General features: G+C 38.0%; 1 protein-coding gene across 2 annotated transcripts in view; it reads right to left on the bottom strand.

The window, feature by feature from the left end:
- Nucleotides 1–14,598, bottom strand: part of nek3 (NIMA related kinase 3) — a 50,844-nt gene that overhangs the window by 11,962 nt on the left and 24,284 nt on the right. For both annotated transcript variants that reach the window (XM_073817874.1, XM_073817875.1), the window contains 5 exons: nt 5,692–5,800; nt 5,422–5,592; nt 5,036–5,170; nt 1,903–1,984; nt 1,740–1,814 (listed from right to left, as the gene is read on the bottom strand). In XM_073817874.1, coding sequence (XP_073673975.1) covers nt 1,748–1,814; nt 1,903–1,984; nt 5,036–5,170; nt 5,422–5,592; nt 5,692–5,800 — 564 coding nt within the window. In that variant the 3' untranslated portion in view covers nt 1,740–1,747. The remainder of the gene's footprint in view (nt 1–1,739; nt 1,815–1,902; nt 1,985–5,035; nt 5,171–5,421; nt 5,593–5,691; nt 5,801–14,598) is intronic.

Raw genomic sequence — 14,598 nt, 5'->3', positions numbered from 1 at the left:
GAGTGTGAGTGTCCGAACCCCGACACAATACCAAAACTCAACAAGACATGAGTACCGGGATCCGAACACCACACTCCAACAAGAAACAAGGCACGCAGACAACATGAAAACAAGACATGGTGAGAGTGTCAGGGCTCTGTCACAAAACCACAAGAAAACTAGACCGAAGTGACAGAACCCTGACAATCACATCCATCAAATGATGCCAACTCTGAACCAACATACAAAACAACCAAACAATGCTATAAATTTGACTGCAACATATAATCATTACCGTTAATAGTGTTCACCATTTGTTTGAATACATGTCATTAACTAACTGGATGATTTTACTCTACAGATCTGCCATACTCACCACTGATAAGCTACTCCTAAATATAATGTAGAAACTTAAATTTTCTGTGAAGCTGCTTTGCAACGATTTGTATTGTGAAAAAATGCTTTACAAATAAACGTAAATTGAACTGAACTGAATTGAAATAGTGCTTGCCAATGTGCATTGGCTCATTTACTTTCTAAGTAGATTGGTCTGTCTGGCGAGATTCCCAATTTGGCGGTCACGGCGTGACGTCTCCATTCCCTCCTTCAGGGAACGAGGGTCACACAAGTAACCGAAAAGTTGTTACATAAGTACTTAATAGTGAAAACAAACATCAGAGTGAGGCTAAAAATTTTAACAACACACATTTCATACTTTAAAAAAAAACAAAACAAAAAAAGAGATATTATAATTTGCATAAACAAAATCTAGCCTTTTTAGGAGAATCATGATTGTTTTCTTTTAAGTGAAATATGACCCAGGCATGTTCCCTACAAGTGTGATTTTTATCCTTATGTTTATATTTTCTTTATGTTTTGTTTATTTAGTCACTCAGATTTTCCAGCTTAAACAATACATATTATTTACAAAAAATATATATTTTTATTATTATAAAAACATCACTCTGTGACATCACTCAATATGTCTGATCACACATAAAGGTTCTTAGTCTTCAGAATAAACTAAATCAGAACTTTTTGTTTTAAAGTAAAGTAGACATCACAGTTATGTCACTTGCAGCTGTGCACGCATTGTGGTTGCAGAAAACACTGGTAAAGTGAGGTAAACAGGTAAAATCCATGAAATAAGAGAAAAATATATATTTTTGTGCCTTTTGATTGGAATGCAAATCTTTGTTATAGAACCTCTATAGATGAAAACTGCTATGATTACTCTACTTTTAAAGTATAAATTTGAATTAAACAATAGGTCTACATAATATTCACATATGCTGTTCATAGGGGACGTATTGTATTAGTCCTACAGTTACAGCATGAAATATTATTTAAACCTATTATTATTAACAATTTTACATAACATTTTACATAACATTCGGATCTGTTAGACTATCCCATTAACATCAATTTCTTTAAATAACAGTGCATGACTACAGCAATAAGCTGGGTGACAAGCTTTTGTGATAGGCGGAAAACATTTTGAAAATGAAATATTATCAATATAATCTATAATCTTTTTAAAGTCTATTTTGTACCGTATCCATGTAATTCTTCCGGGTTTTCTGCAACCATGATGCGTGCGGATCCCCAATTTTTTACAAACCTGTAATTGTTCTATTAATATTATTAGTGATATTAGTATCACTTTACTGGTATATTTTCATAATTTATGATGAGAAATATGTAAAAAGCTACAATCAAATACAAATAAAATGGTATGTACAATACATACAATAACTTACTTTCATTTCTAGTGCTCATCCATCATTTTCTCTAGTTCATTTATCCAGTCGTATGAATACTCCTCTTCAAAATCCCTGCAGTCAGGAGAGTAATGTGAGGTTTATAGAAAATTGGGTGAGTGGAGATATAAGTACTAACAGAGGGAAAACAAAAGAAACTCACGTGTCTTCATCATCCGAGCGTGGCTCTAGTCTACTGTAGTCTGTTATCGTCTCCTCATGGCCGTCCACTTTGTCTCCATGCTCTGGGGAAAAATAACATGATATATATATATATATATATAATCAGATTATGACAAGCAACTACATGTGTTACACATTTATTTATTATTTATTTATTAAAAAAAAAAAGACCACATATGACCACATTGCATGCATGCAAATTGAATAAACTTTAGTCTTCCCTGACGTCATATTTCAACAGATAATATTTATCTACAATATCAAACCCCTTCAGAGAGTGACCAAAAAAAAAAAGTTAGTGAATTTCGAGAGCATTTCAGTTCCAACTGGTTAGGTTTATTTAGAAATTAAGGTGATTTCTCTGTTTTATCCATTCAAAAGATTACGAGAGCGATCCCAGTTCTGCACATAAGCGTATCACAATGTAGACTAGAAACGTAGCAGAATATTTGTGTCTATGGTTCGGTGCACAATAGCGTCTTTTGTGATTGGCCATAATGCCTGCAGACTGCAGGCAATAGAAATGCTTCTCTATCGGTGCGCGTCCTGCTCCTCACAGCACAGATCGTGAAAGCAGACTGCAGTTTGTCATTTATTATAACTAACAAAGTGTAGAGACGATGTAAGTAATAGATTCAGTAAGCAGTGTACAGTCGTGGCCAAAAGTTTTGAGAATGACACAAATATTAGTTTTCACAAATTTTGCTGCTAAACTGCTTTTAGATCTTTGTTTCAGTTGTTTCTGTGATGTACTGAAATATAATTACAAGCACTTCATACGTTTCAAAGGCTTTTATCGACAATTACATGACATTTATGCAAAGAGTCAGTATTTGCAGTGTTGGCCCTTCTTTTTCAGGACCTCTGCAATTCGACTGGGCATGCTCTCAATCAATTTATGGGCCAAATCCTGATTGATTGCAAACCCATTCTTTCATAATCACTTGGAGTTTGTCAGAATTAGTGGGTTTCTGTTTGTCCACCCGCCTCTTGAGGATTGACCACAAGTTCTCAATGGGATTAAGATCTGGGGAGTTTCCAGGCCATGGACCCAAAATGTCAACGTTTTGGTCCCCGAGCCACTTAGTTATCACTTTTGCCTTGTGGCACGGTGCTCCATCGTGCTGGAAAATGCACGATCACCAAACTCTTCACCAAACTGTTGTTGGATTGTTGGAAGAAGTGTTTTGGTACCATTCTTTATTCATGGCTGTGTTTTGAGGCAAAATTGTGAGTGAGCCCACTCCCTTGGATGAGAAGCAACCCCACACATGAATGGTCTCAGGATGCTTTACTTTTGGCATGACACAGGACTGATGGTAGCGTTCACCTTTTCTTCTCCGGACAAGCTTTTTCCAGATGCTCCAAACAATCGGAAAGAGGCTTCATCTGAGAATATGACTTTGCCCCAGTCCTCAGCAGTCCATTCGCCATACTTTTTGCAGAAGATCAATCTGTCCCTGATGGTTTTTTTTGGAGAGAAGTGGCTTCTTTGCTGCCCTTCTTGACACCAGGCCATCTTCCAAAAGTCTTGGCCTCACTGTGCGTGCAGATGCGCTCACACCTGCCTGCTGCCATTCCTGAGCAAGCTCTGCACTGGTGGCACTCCGATCCCGCAGCTGAATCCTCTTAAGGAGAGGATCCTGGCGCTTGCTGGACTTTCTTGGACGCCCTGAAGCCTTCTTAACAAGAATTGGACAAAGAAGGACTATGCAATTCATCTGATCACTCTTCATAACATTCTGGAGTATACGCAAATTGCTATTATAAAAACTTAAGCAGCAACTTTTCCAATTTCCAATATTTATGTAATTCTCAAAACTTTTGGCCATGACTGTAGAGATTGAGCTGGATTCATTAAAATGCAAGTTTGGGAGATTGCGATGAACTAAGACAAGTGATAGTTTTTAATGATTATAAAAGGGAGTTTGCAAAAGTGAAACTGAATTTATACAACAATTTTATAATTTTTTTATTTTATACAAACATTAATATTAAGTGACTTTTTAGGAACACTGTTGTCTGATTGTGCTCTATTTCATCAATAGTCTATAGTCATCTATAGTCTTTGACGCAGCGCTGTTTCATTTATCAATGAATCTACTTTTTTGAATCGATTGAATGAATTATTATATCTCAAAGACTTCGACTTGCTGCCACCTACTGGTAGTTCATTTTAAAAAATATAAATTGAGCCATATAAATCGTTTAATATATATTAAGTTTCTATATTAAAAACATTACTCTCATAACATTGTTATTATGAAATGCATTAATGCCTGCTCTGAATATTGTAAATCTGTAAATATTCCTTAATGCCACAATTGTGCTCTTCTGTGCCGTGCAAAGGTGAATTGTTGTTGCTGATTTCATTTGAGTGGTAACTTATTCTTCCTGACTGTATCATATTATTTAAATTTAATTTATTGTTTAATTAAAATTTTTGACAAAAAAAAAAAAAAAGTCACAAAAGATGACATACATTTAATGAAGTGTTCCTAATTTATTTATGTATTTTTTGTTTTGTTTTTCAGTAGGAGCACACAACATACAGCAAATCTTTAATTTGGCCATATTTGCAGGTGCCTGTCTTAATATCCAAGAGGGTTTAGAGAAAATATTAAATAAGTTTAATGTTATCATAGATTATAACGGGTTTTATAATTAAATACAACCGAAAGGACATCTAAAATTATCATTATTACCCCCCAACACCCCCACCCGCCTCCCCCCAGTGAATTTTGGCCACCACTGATAATAATAAAAAAAAAGTATCTTGAGTACAAATCAGCATATTAGAATGATTTCTTAAATATCATGTGGCAGTAGGCTTTATTGATGGCTGATGAGATTTAGCTTTGCCATCAAGCAATAAAATACATTTTAAAATGTACAGTATTATATAAAAACATTATTTTAAATGTCAATTTCCCAAAATAAGTGATTAATATGATAAATAATATGATTATGTGGAGCACAATCATTATAAAAATTATGTAGTTAAGTGTCTGTTTTTATGTAATTCTTATAGTAAACTGTTAAAATTACATTAATAACATTAAATTGTTATTAATGTAACAAAGTCCTGATGTATCTGATGTGTGCAGACTGACCATCTCTATGTATAGTGTATGTCTCAAAGCCATAGCAGAGCTGTGCTTTCTCCAGAACACTCAGGAGTCTCTCAGGTGGATCTTTGTCCCATTGTTTCCTCACTCGTCTTTCCTGGATTTCCACACACTTAGCCTCTATAACACAACCAGAGAATGCAACAGCTGACAATTCATGTTCAAGTGTCACCCTGAGTTACTGACAACCATTTAAAGAATAATTTGAGTTTTTGCTCACGTTTTGCTGAACACAACTCACTCTCTCTCTCTCTCTCTCTCTCTCTCTCTCTCTCTCTCTCTATATATATATATATATATATATATACCACTACCAAGGTAAATATTAAATAAACAGGATAATACCATTTTACAAATCTGTAGTACAGTACCTGAAATGAGATCAGCCTGTTCTGCATTTTCCATGCTACCCGTGGAAATGATGTCAGCATTTCCCAGGACCCCCAGCACGGTACTACACGTTCCGACTACCCACCTCTTACGAGAAGCTGGGTCATCAATGCTGTTAGTTTCCACAAGGGACTGTTCTACTTGCAAAGGTCCTGATCACAAATGAATAAATTACCTTATCAGTTAGGTTAATGCACTACAGGTTTTAACTAAAATTAGGAATTAAAGCATAACTGATCTAAACTAGTGACCTTCAGTGGTAGTTGTGGTCAGTAAACTCTTCTGTCCTAAAAACATGGCCACTTTCTCTCCTTCCTCTCTCCTCCATTGACGTGTTCGTTCTCGCACCAGTTCCTTATTCTGGACAGAAAAAAAAAAGACAGAAATAAAGAGCTGCTGTAATATAATTTCCTAAACTAATTTAAAGGTCAGTAACAAATACGATTAATATGAAAAATAATATGAAAAAAGGTCAGTAACAAATAAGAGTGTCCACAATAAAAGAAAGAAAAAGTTAAAAAATCTAGTTTCACCAACCAATATATTCTTTGTATAGTTTGTAAAGTAAATGTATTTTCCAAGTAAATACAATAGTTTACAAATATTTTAATAGAACTGAATCAGCAATTCTTAAATGTTATCAGTTTTTTAGGGAATTGCACCACATGCGATTTTACCCAAATACTGTTAATTTCGACAACGAAAACTATGACGAAAAATGTTTGATGACAAGCCTTTTTCCCCTGAGGAAGACGAGACCCCTGAGGTCAATAAACTAAAACTAAGACTATATAAACAAGCAATTTCGTTGACAAAATAAGATGAGACTAACATGTATTTAAAAAAAAAAATACAGTTTTACCAGTTTTCATAATGTAGATAGAGAGAATGCATAAGTCTTTGGTATTAATTTATATAATAAAAAACCTATAATAAATCAGTACACTAGATGAGGTAAAATAAACTGTGTATGAGTCCACATTCTATTGATTTGTGCTTACTGGTAAAAGTGCCTAAAATGCAATACCTAAAATGCAAAAGTAAATTTCTCAAATGACAACAACCATTATGATTATAATTTTGAGCAAAACAAATTTTTTTATTAGTTTAACTATTATACAGCATGACAAAAAATGTGACTAAGATTTCATTGCTAAAACCTGACTAAATGCTCATACATTTTGTTGACTTAAACTTGACTAAACAAAAACAGGACAAGGTTGACTAAATATAACTAAAATGTACATTTGAGTAAGACAAAATAAAAAATGGCTGCCAAAATTACTTAATTAATTAATGGTTAATTAAACATTGACTAAAACTATGGTAACCCAGATGTGTTAAACTATGCGACACTAGGGGTCACTCTTGGGAGCCCAAACACCTCTGATATCTTGAGAAAAAGCCAATGAAATTGGGTGTGCAGACTTTGCATAGCTGGCCACGCCCCAGATATCCGGGGCCAGCGTCTCAAGCTCACTCAGAGGCCGTCCGGTGTTGTGGCAGGAGGGCACAACTCCTCCATTCCCTCCATCAAGAAAGAAGGGTTACCATGCTTAACCAAGACGTCCACGTTCTGTCGTTCACTTCGATGATGTGCTGAATGATATGACACTAGGGGTCCCAAAGGAAGACGCCAGCAACTCACGGACTGCGTCACACGTGTACGGAAATGCACATATTAACAGGTTCATGTGTTACATAATGCATCTCACCTCCAACCTTCCATCGTCCAAAAACCTTCAGCCGGCCTTTCCTCACCATTCGGCTAGGTGACAGTGAGTGTTCCCCCCAGGGGGAAAGGCATTACAGTGGTCACACCCCACCCAACGAGGAGGTAACGTGTGAATAACATACTCATTGAGGGAGTGCTACAGAAGGAAAGGTTCTGAGGTGGGCTACACGTAAGGGGAGACTGCCAAGCTCAAAACCTAGAGAGAGAGCCTGTCTCAAGGGAAACATTGCATCTCCAGGGAATATAGGTGGGGATACACACGCGGGACCACATTAGGGGTCACTACACATGAGGCACTAATCCAGTATAAGAGTGGAGGGGGGCGCTATGGCAAACTCTACACCCTGCCAGTTTCCTGAGTCTCAGAGCTTGCGTTTAGGACTCTGGAAGATACTGGTTCCATTCAAAGACTGGTTCCAGAAAGCTAGCGCTGCCGAGACAGTGACTCCCCTGTTCGAGTGGGCTCTTACTCCCAATGGGCAGGGTAAGCCTCTGGCCTGGTAAGCTATATGGATTGCATCCACAATCTAATGGGAGATCCTTTGCTTGGAGACAGAATTACCTTCTGCTGTCCTCCGAAACAGACAAAGAGCTGGTCAGAACTGGTCAGAGTACATTCCATGTAGATGCGCAGAAAGTACCAAACTGTTTATTTGGCCACTCCTAATGTTCCTGCTATCTCTCTGATAGATTTCTTTTGTTTTTGATTGTAGATCGATAGACAGATGGCTAGATAGATAGATATAGACACACACATTAATATTTATATTTGTGTTTTATATTCTTTCTCCCTGCATATTTCTGCCTTTTGGCTGTATCACATAACTGATTCTTAAGAACAGGGACAAAATAGGGTTCAATATTGAAAAAATAAAACCTTGTACTCAGACAAACAAAACTATATTTTTGTATCCTACATGTACTAAGCTACTGAACTATGCTTTGATTCAACATCCCAACTTCTTTTTTATTAAAATATGCTTTTTACCTTGCCATCACTTATTTTGCAATCAAGATGTTTTTAACATTTCAAAACACAGTATGTCTGCTGTGCATCTAACATGGTAACAAAGTAACTTTTAAAAACAGTTAAATGAACAAATAAAACAATTACCTCTATCCATTTACATTCACCAAGTTCTTAATTTTCTCATTTAAACATCTTAACAAATGACCCAAAAGTCATAACACATATGCATACAGAACTGTATTATGTATAGATATGTTTTATCCAGTGTTTTGTGTTCCAGCAGCCTTATGTTCCCTGAATCTTATGTTCCCTTAACCCTAACTCTGCTAAAAGAGATGATCTGTAGAGGCTAAGCCTATTGCTTGAAGTCCCTGAGATGTTATTAGACAGGCACCCAGATCACGCACCTTTTCTTTGATAAGGTGACGTGTAAATGCAATGAACAGTTTAACTTGTTTTCCATTGATGTTCAAATTTATTGTAGTTGCAAACTCAAGTAGCTCACAAGTTTCACGTACCATCAAACGAATTACTGTTCGTATACATCAACACGGCCACATACTGTGACTTACACACCAACAAAACAAACCGTCACGTTAAAGCGTGAGGTCAAAACTGTATGTGCTCCCTCCGTCTAGCAACACCTGCTACCTGAATATTCATTCCCACTTATAAAACCCGTTTACAGAGCACCACCTTGTGGAATGATAAACAATTGCCAAATGGCTCCTACATCCCGGCCCCTAATTGTATACAAATGTTACAATTCCAAAATATAAGATTAATGAGCCATAAAGGAACATTAAACCATAATGGGTGCACATACACAATATATAAAGTACACGGTAACCTAGTGAGGATACTTTAATAAGGACATATGCTAAACTGATTCATGCAGTAAGCAAAGTTAAGCCAAAGGCCGTTATATGATGCTACTTTTTGTCTGAAGCCGCACTGAACGCATAATCCTTTTCTTGTCATGAAATGCTTCCAACACTCTTGCGAGAGGCCATGAGCTTCGTGGTGCTGTAGGATCCATAATGATCACAATATCCCCTGGCTTGAGATTTTGTCTCTGTTCAATCCATTTCTGCCTCTCTTGCAGTAGTGGCAGGTATTCACAAATCCACCGTTTCCAAAAAAGGTCAGATATGTACTGAACTTGCCTCCATCGCTTTCTGATGTACAAATCGTGTTCAAACAACCCTGGTGGTAGAGATGGCTTTCCTTTCATGAGCAGGTAATGATTAGGTGTTAGGGGTTCTAGATCGTTCGGATCATCTGTATTCTGTATTCAATGAATTGGCTATTTCAAGATGGACTGCTCTACTAGACAGGCAGGTGAATATCACGCAATATAGCTTGGCTGTACCTCGTCCTTTCTTCACTTCTATAGGTCCAAAATAATCAACCCCTGCATTGGTAAATGGTGGTTTGTCTGGAAGAATCCTCTCCATGGGCAAGTCTGCCATCTTCTGTATCATCATCCGACCATTTTGTCTTCTGCAAAAACAACATTCAGACATTATCTTTCTTACTGCTGAATTAGCGCCTGTGATCCAACATTTCCTTCGTAGTGTCAACAGTATGTGGTTTCAACCACTATGACAAAGCCGTTTATGAGTATCTCGCAAAAGGAGAGTAGCTATATGTTGGTCTTTAGACAAAATCAGTGGATGCTTAACTTCCTCTGGTAGTGAACCTCTGGCTAGTCGCCCACCGACTCTTAAAAGTCAGTTATCCAAGCATGGATCCAATTTGTACAGAGTGCTTTGCTTACTCACAGTTTTTTTTCCAGCTGACAAGGTAGCATGATCCTCACCAAATCTTTGCTGCTGACAAAGCGTATTATGGAAAGCTCTGCCTCACTTTTGTCTTCAATGGACAAGGTGCACCTTTCATGCACTGGAACACTCTGCATATTTACATTAGAAGTTGAAGAAGATTTTTATTAATCAGAATCAAGTATAATCAATGTGATTTTAGCCATATATGCATCAAATTATTTCACTATTATAATCATGTGTCTTTCTGGGTGTTTAAGGGTCTGCAGGAGAATGGAATGTGCAGAAATTACAAAAGTCACATATGGTGGACCACATGATGAAGCTATATGATATGTTTTGACATTAGACAAAATATATGTTGAGGCCCACTAGCTAGGCCATGTCCCACTAGAGAGGCAAGGGTAAGGAAGAATTTGTTATGTTAGGGGCCTCTAGCTAGTCCATGGTGGAGAAGAACATCTGTTTATAATAATGGTAAATCTAAGGACCCCCAAGAATTTAGTTTGACATGTGTGCGTGAGAAGGCAGGTATAAAAACCCTGCCTCGACAAAGCTAAGTTAGTTCTCTATGACCAGACTGCAGAGCCTGTTCTCTATGGATGGCTAGGGTGCTCGGCTTAATTGTTTAGGCAAAAAAGTCTATTCTTTTGGCATCAAAACCCAAGTCTCAAAAATGTTTCTTCAACTGAAGAAGAGGGAAACCACTTCAAATTGGCGACGTGGATGGGATTGGAAAGGAGCACGGGTGAAAGACCATTTTGGGCTGTCTGGACTGAGCAACATAAACAGTGGCCACTAACAAAGGTAGGCAGTTTTTGCTTGCATAATTAGTTTGTGTTGTTCAGCCAGGTCTGCCCAGGATGGTAAGAACACTCAGATATTTGCTCTTCCAAATTTAAAAAGAACAAAAAAAAACTGGGTTTTGATTCCAGAAGAACTAAATGCATGCATTGATCTGTGTTGTCTGTTGAGTTGGTTTTGAGAAGAATAGGGAATAGAGATTTTAATATTTTTACAAGTGTAAAGCTTATGTTAGATGTTTAAAGTGTTAAAAGATAAGTCCTAGGCAAAAGAGCTACAAGACCTTTAAATCCTGCAAGGGTTGCCTTCATTGTGTAGAGGAAGTGAATCAATGAGACAGAGCGCAAACTTGCCAGATTGTTCCCCTGTGTTGAGGAAGTGTATCAGGGAATACTAAGTTGTTTTAAGTGTATTTGATTTGTTTTGTGCAAGAGCTGAATGTGATCTGTGTTTATTGTTAAGTGGGCCTTGAGGATAGCAATAAACGTGAAGCAGATAAAGTAAAGTCCTATGGATACCGCTCTTTTATAGAGGTCTGCACGGATAGGCAAAGAAAGTCCTATGGATACCGCTCTGTAGAGGAGTTAGGAAGTTACAGAGGACTGCACGGGTAGGCAAAAATCCTCCAGAGTACTGCTTTTTTACTGTATGGAGGAAAAGTTTCAGTAAAAGAGCGAGTAGAACTGACAGGTCACTCAAGAAGAGTGTAGAAAAGTCTGTAAATGTATGTGTCAATGTCTGTGTCTGTGTCTGTGTGAGTGAGGAGAAAAAAAAACTCCATAAAAGGGGGGACCAGATGTGCGTGCCCCTCCCGGACAAACACTTGAGTGTGGTCAGATTGCAGAGAGAGCCTGAATAATAGGGACTAATAGATAATAATAAACAAAGAAAGTGTTGATTAAAAATTATAAAAGAAATAGACTTTGCAAAGTACTATAGTAAGAGATTCATTAAAATAAGATTTATTATTTAATGATTATCTAAATAGATGAATAAATAAGATTGCACTGCTTAAAACTTTATATTTTATATCTAATGACGTCCAAAATTTGTATCTCGTTGTCCCTGGGAGACAGTATGGAAGTTAATCCATTACAGAGTTTCAGAGATTTGGGGTTGAATTAACTAAAAGATAACTTGTGTTATGCAATGTTGAATAAGAACAAGATTGGGTGACTAAGCTAATAGAAATTATGATTTAAAGGCCATAGACATTTTACAATAGTAAGGGAACTTGGTGAATAAATATATGCTGATATGGAAAAATTCATTCACCATTCCTAGATTATTCTGAACAATCTATGTGAATTTAAAAGAAAAATTAGAATGGAAATCTTTGTTTCACAATATGCATGCCATACTGTTGTAGAAAGAAGAAGGATCATTTTGTTTATTGTAGTATACTTAGATAAAGATAGCTATTTTCTGCATTTTGCAAAGAAGAAACTGCTTGCTATTTTTGCAACGAAGAACTTGCTTTACTAAAATAGAATAAGGGAACTGCTGTTTTTAACCAAATGAAACTGACCATGGAAAGATTTGGCTGAAAAGTGAAATTTAGTTAGAGCTGAATGCTCAGACATAATTGAGATCATAGTTTACTAAGATCCAATTTGATTAATGCAGTCTTTTGAGTGTTAAATTTTCAGATGACTTCTGGAACAGTGCCTTGACAAAGGAAAGCAAAGAACTGGAGTCTGTCTAACACTGTGATGAAGAAGCAAAGACAAAGCTGTGGAGAGAAAAAAAAGGAGGGGCTGATGGACTTTCAACCCCCTCCTAAAAGAGGAACACACACTCCTGCATGGAGATAGACTGCCTTAAATCAGGAAAAGGTGAATCTTTCACTTGAGACTTTTCCTGAGGATGAAAAGAACATCTGGAAATGCAAAACTCTGGCAGGATCAAGCAAAAGCCAGACTGAGGAGAAGCAGAGAAACAACGGAGAACATACAATACAACATTTGACTGCCATCACAGACTGACGACTAGGGTTGGGCATCGAGAACCGGTTCCAACTTGGAACCGTTTAAAAAATAACGATGCCATTGGAATTGTTTATAAAATTTGTTTTCGATTCCGATCATCGGTTCCAAACACGCAAGTTTTGGTTTTCATTGTGGCCAGCGTATTTCCGGAAGTGCTTGCCGCGCGCTTGTTCAGTTGCAGCTATGGAGCACGGTAAGCGGCGCTCAAAAGTGTGGCTTTATTTCACACTAAGGGTGTACTCACACTAGGCAGTTTGAACCGTGCCCGAGTGCGTTTGACCACCAAAGCGCGGTTCGTTTGACTAGTGTGAGTGCTCCGAGCCGTGCCCGGGCGCGGCTCGTTTAGCCGGCCCTGGCCCGCTTGGAAGAGGTGGGCACGGTTCAGTTGGACTCGGGCGCGGTTAGCATGCAGTGTGAGTGCTAACCGTGCTGGAGCACGGAACAGGACGCGTGATGTCGCGTTTTTGCGAGGTGTTTTTATAGTCCATAATCAAAGCTGCAAAGTCCTTGCTGCACTTCAGCTGGTACCTTGCAAACCTCCTCATACAAGCAGCACGATTGCGCGAAAATTTTCGTGCCACAAATGCGATAGACATGTTTAACGATAGGCTGTGGACAACCGCGGAACAAACGACTCAAAATTACTATCCACAAAGTAAAAAGAGCGATGGACTAAATTGCGTTCAGCGAGAGCGCGCGCTTCCTGTTTATCCTGAAACCGTCAAACCATAATGACGTAACGAGCGAATGCTGAAACCCTATGTGAGTGCAGGCCAGAGGGGGAGTGGGGAGGGGGGACAATCGTACTCGGGCCCAGTTCACGGCAACCGTGCCTAGTGTGAGTACACCCTAAAAAAGCCTGGGTCGGCACAGTGCAACACATGTGACAAAATGATATCTTGCACGGGAGGATGCACTACGAATATAACGAAACACCTACGCCTGCATGATGTACAAATTAAGGGGTGTAGCGTGTTTGACGTGCTGCGCAGGTCCACTGTCTCGTCATGTACAGAGTCCAGACCAGGGTGCAAGTTCTGCATATATAAATCTGTTTTTGGTCTGGTGCAGAGGCATTCCTAATTTTCTCCTACATGGGCTGCAGCTCCTAAAACTAAAACTCATATTGAATCAAAATAAAATTATCCTCTGTGAAATCAAATGAGCCTGTGACAGGTTTTGACTCCAGCCCACAAAGAATCGGAATTGAGAATCGAAAAGAACCGTAATCGAAAGGAAGAATCGGAATCGGAATCGTTCAAATCAAAACGATGCCCAACCCTACTGACGACCCAGTGCAACAGCTAAAGAGCTTCAACAGACTGATGATCTACACAGAAGAACTTCCATCGCTTCCCATCGTGTGCACAGGTGCTGCATATCTAATGATCACTATAGAGACTGCTTCAAATTTGGTTAATTTTATTAACTAAATATTGATTATTCACTGGTCTCACAGCAGTTCTTTGAATTTCGGTGTTTTAACTAACATTCTTGATCTGCTTTTCATTAGGTACCAGTCCAGCCTTATGTCTTAAAGAAAAAGGAATTTTGACAGAAAAAGTGGGTTCGACTCACCAATCAGATAAAATGGAGCTGGATTTGGAATAGAGAGGGCTATTTCATTAACCAACTAAGGGAAATGTAAAACTGAATTATCAATAACAATGCTGAGTTTGTATGGAAAAAAGTGGGGCAGACAGGATGTCTGATAGGAAAAATAGGACTGATAAAATAATATGTTGGTCACTCCATTTTGTTTAAGGGACATTTTGGGGCTAGATTGGAAAAATAATAATCAAGTTCCAAAATCATGAAAAATCACAAATGCTGTCATCTCTGGGGGAAAAGAGATAGAAATGTTGATATCCATGGAT

This window comes from Garra rufa, chromosome 14 (genome assembly GCF_049309525.1).
Source record: "Garra rufa chromosome 14, GarRuf1.0, whole genome shotgun sequence".
Taxonomy (NCBI): domain Eukaryota; kingdom Metazoa; phylum Chordata; class Actinopteri; order Cypriniformes; family Cyprinidae; genus Garra; species Garra rufa.
Note: the sequence above shows the minus strand (reverse complement) of the source record. Positions and strands in the feature narration are given on the sequence as shown.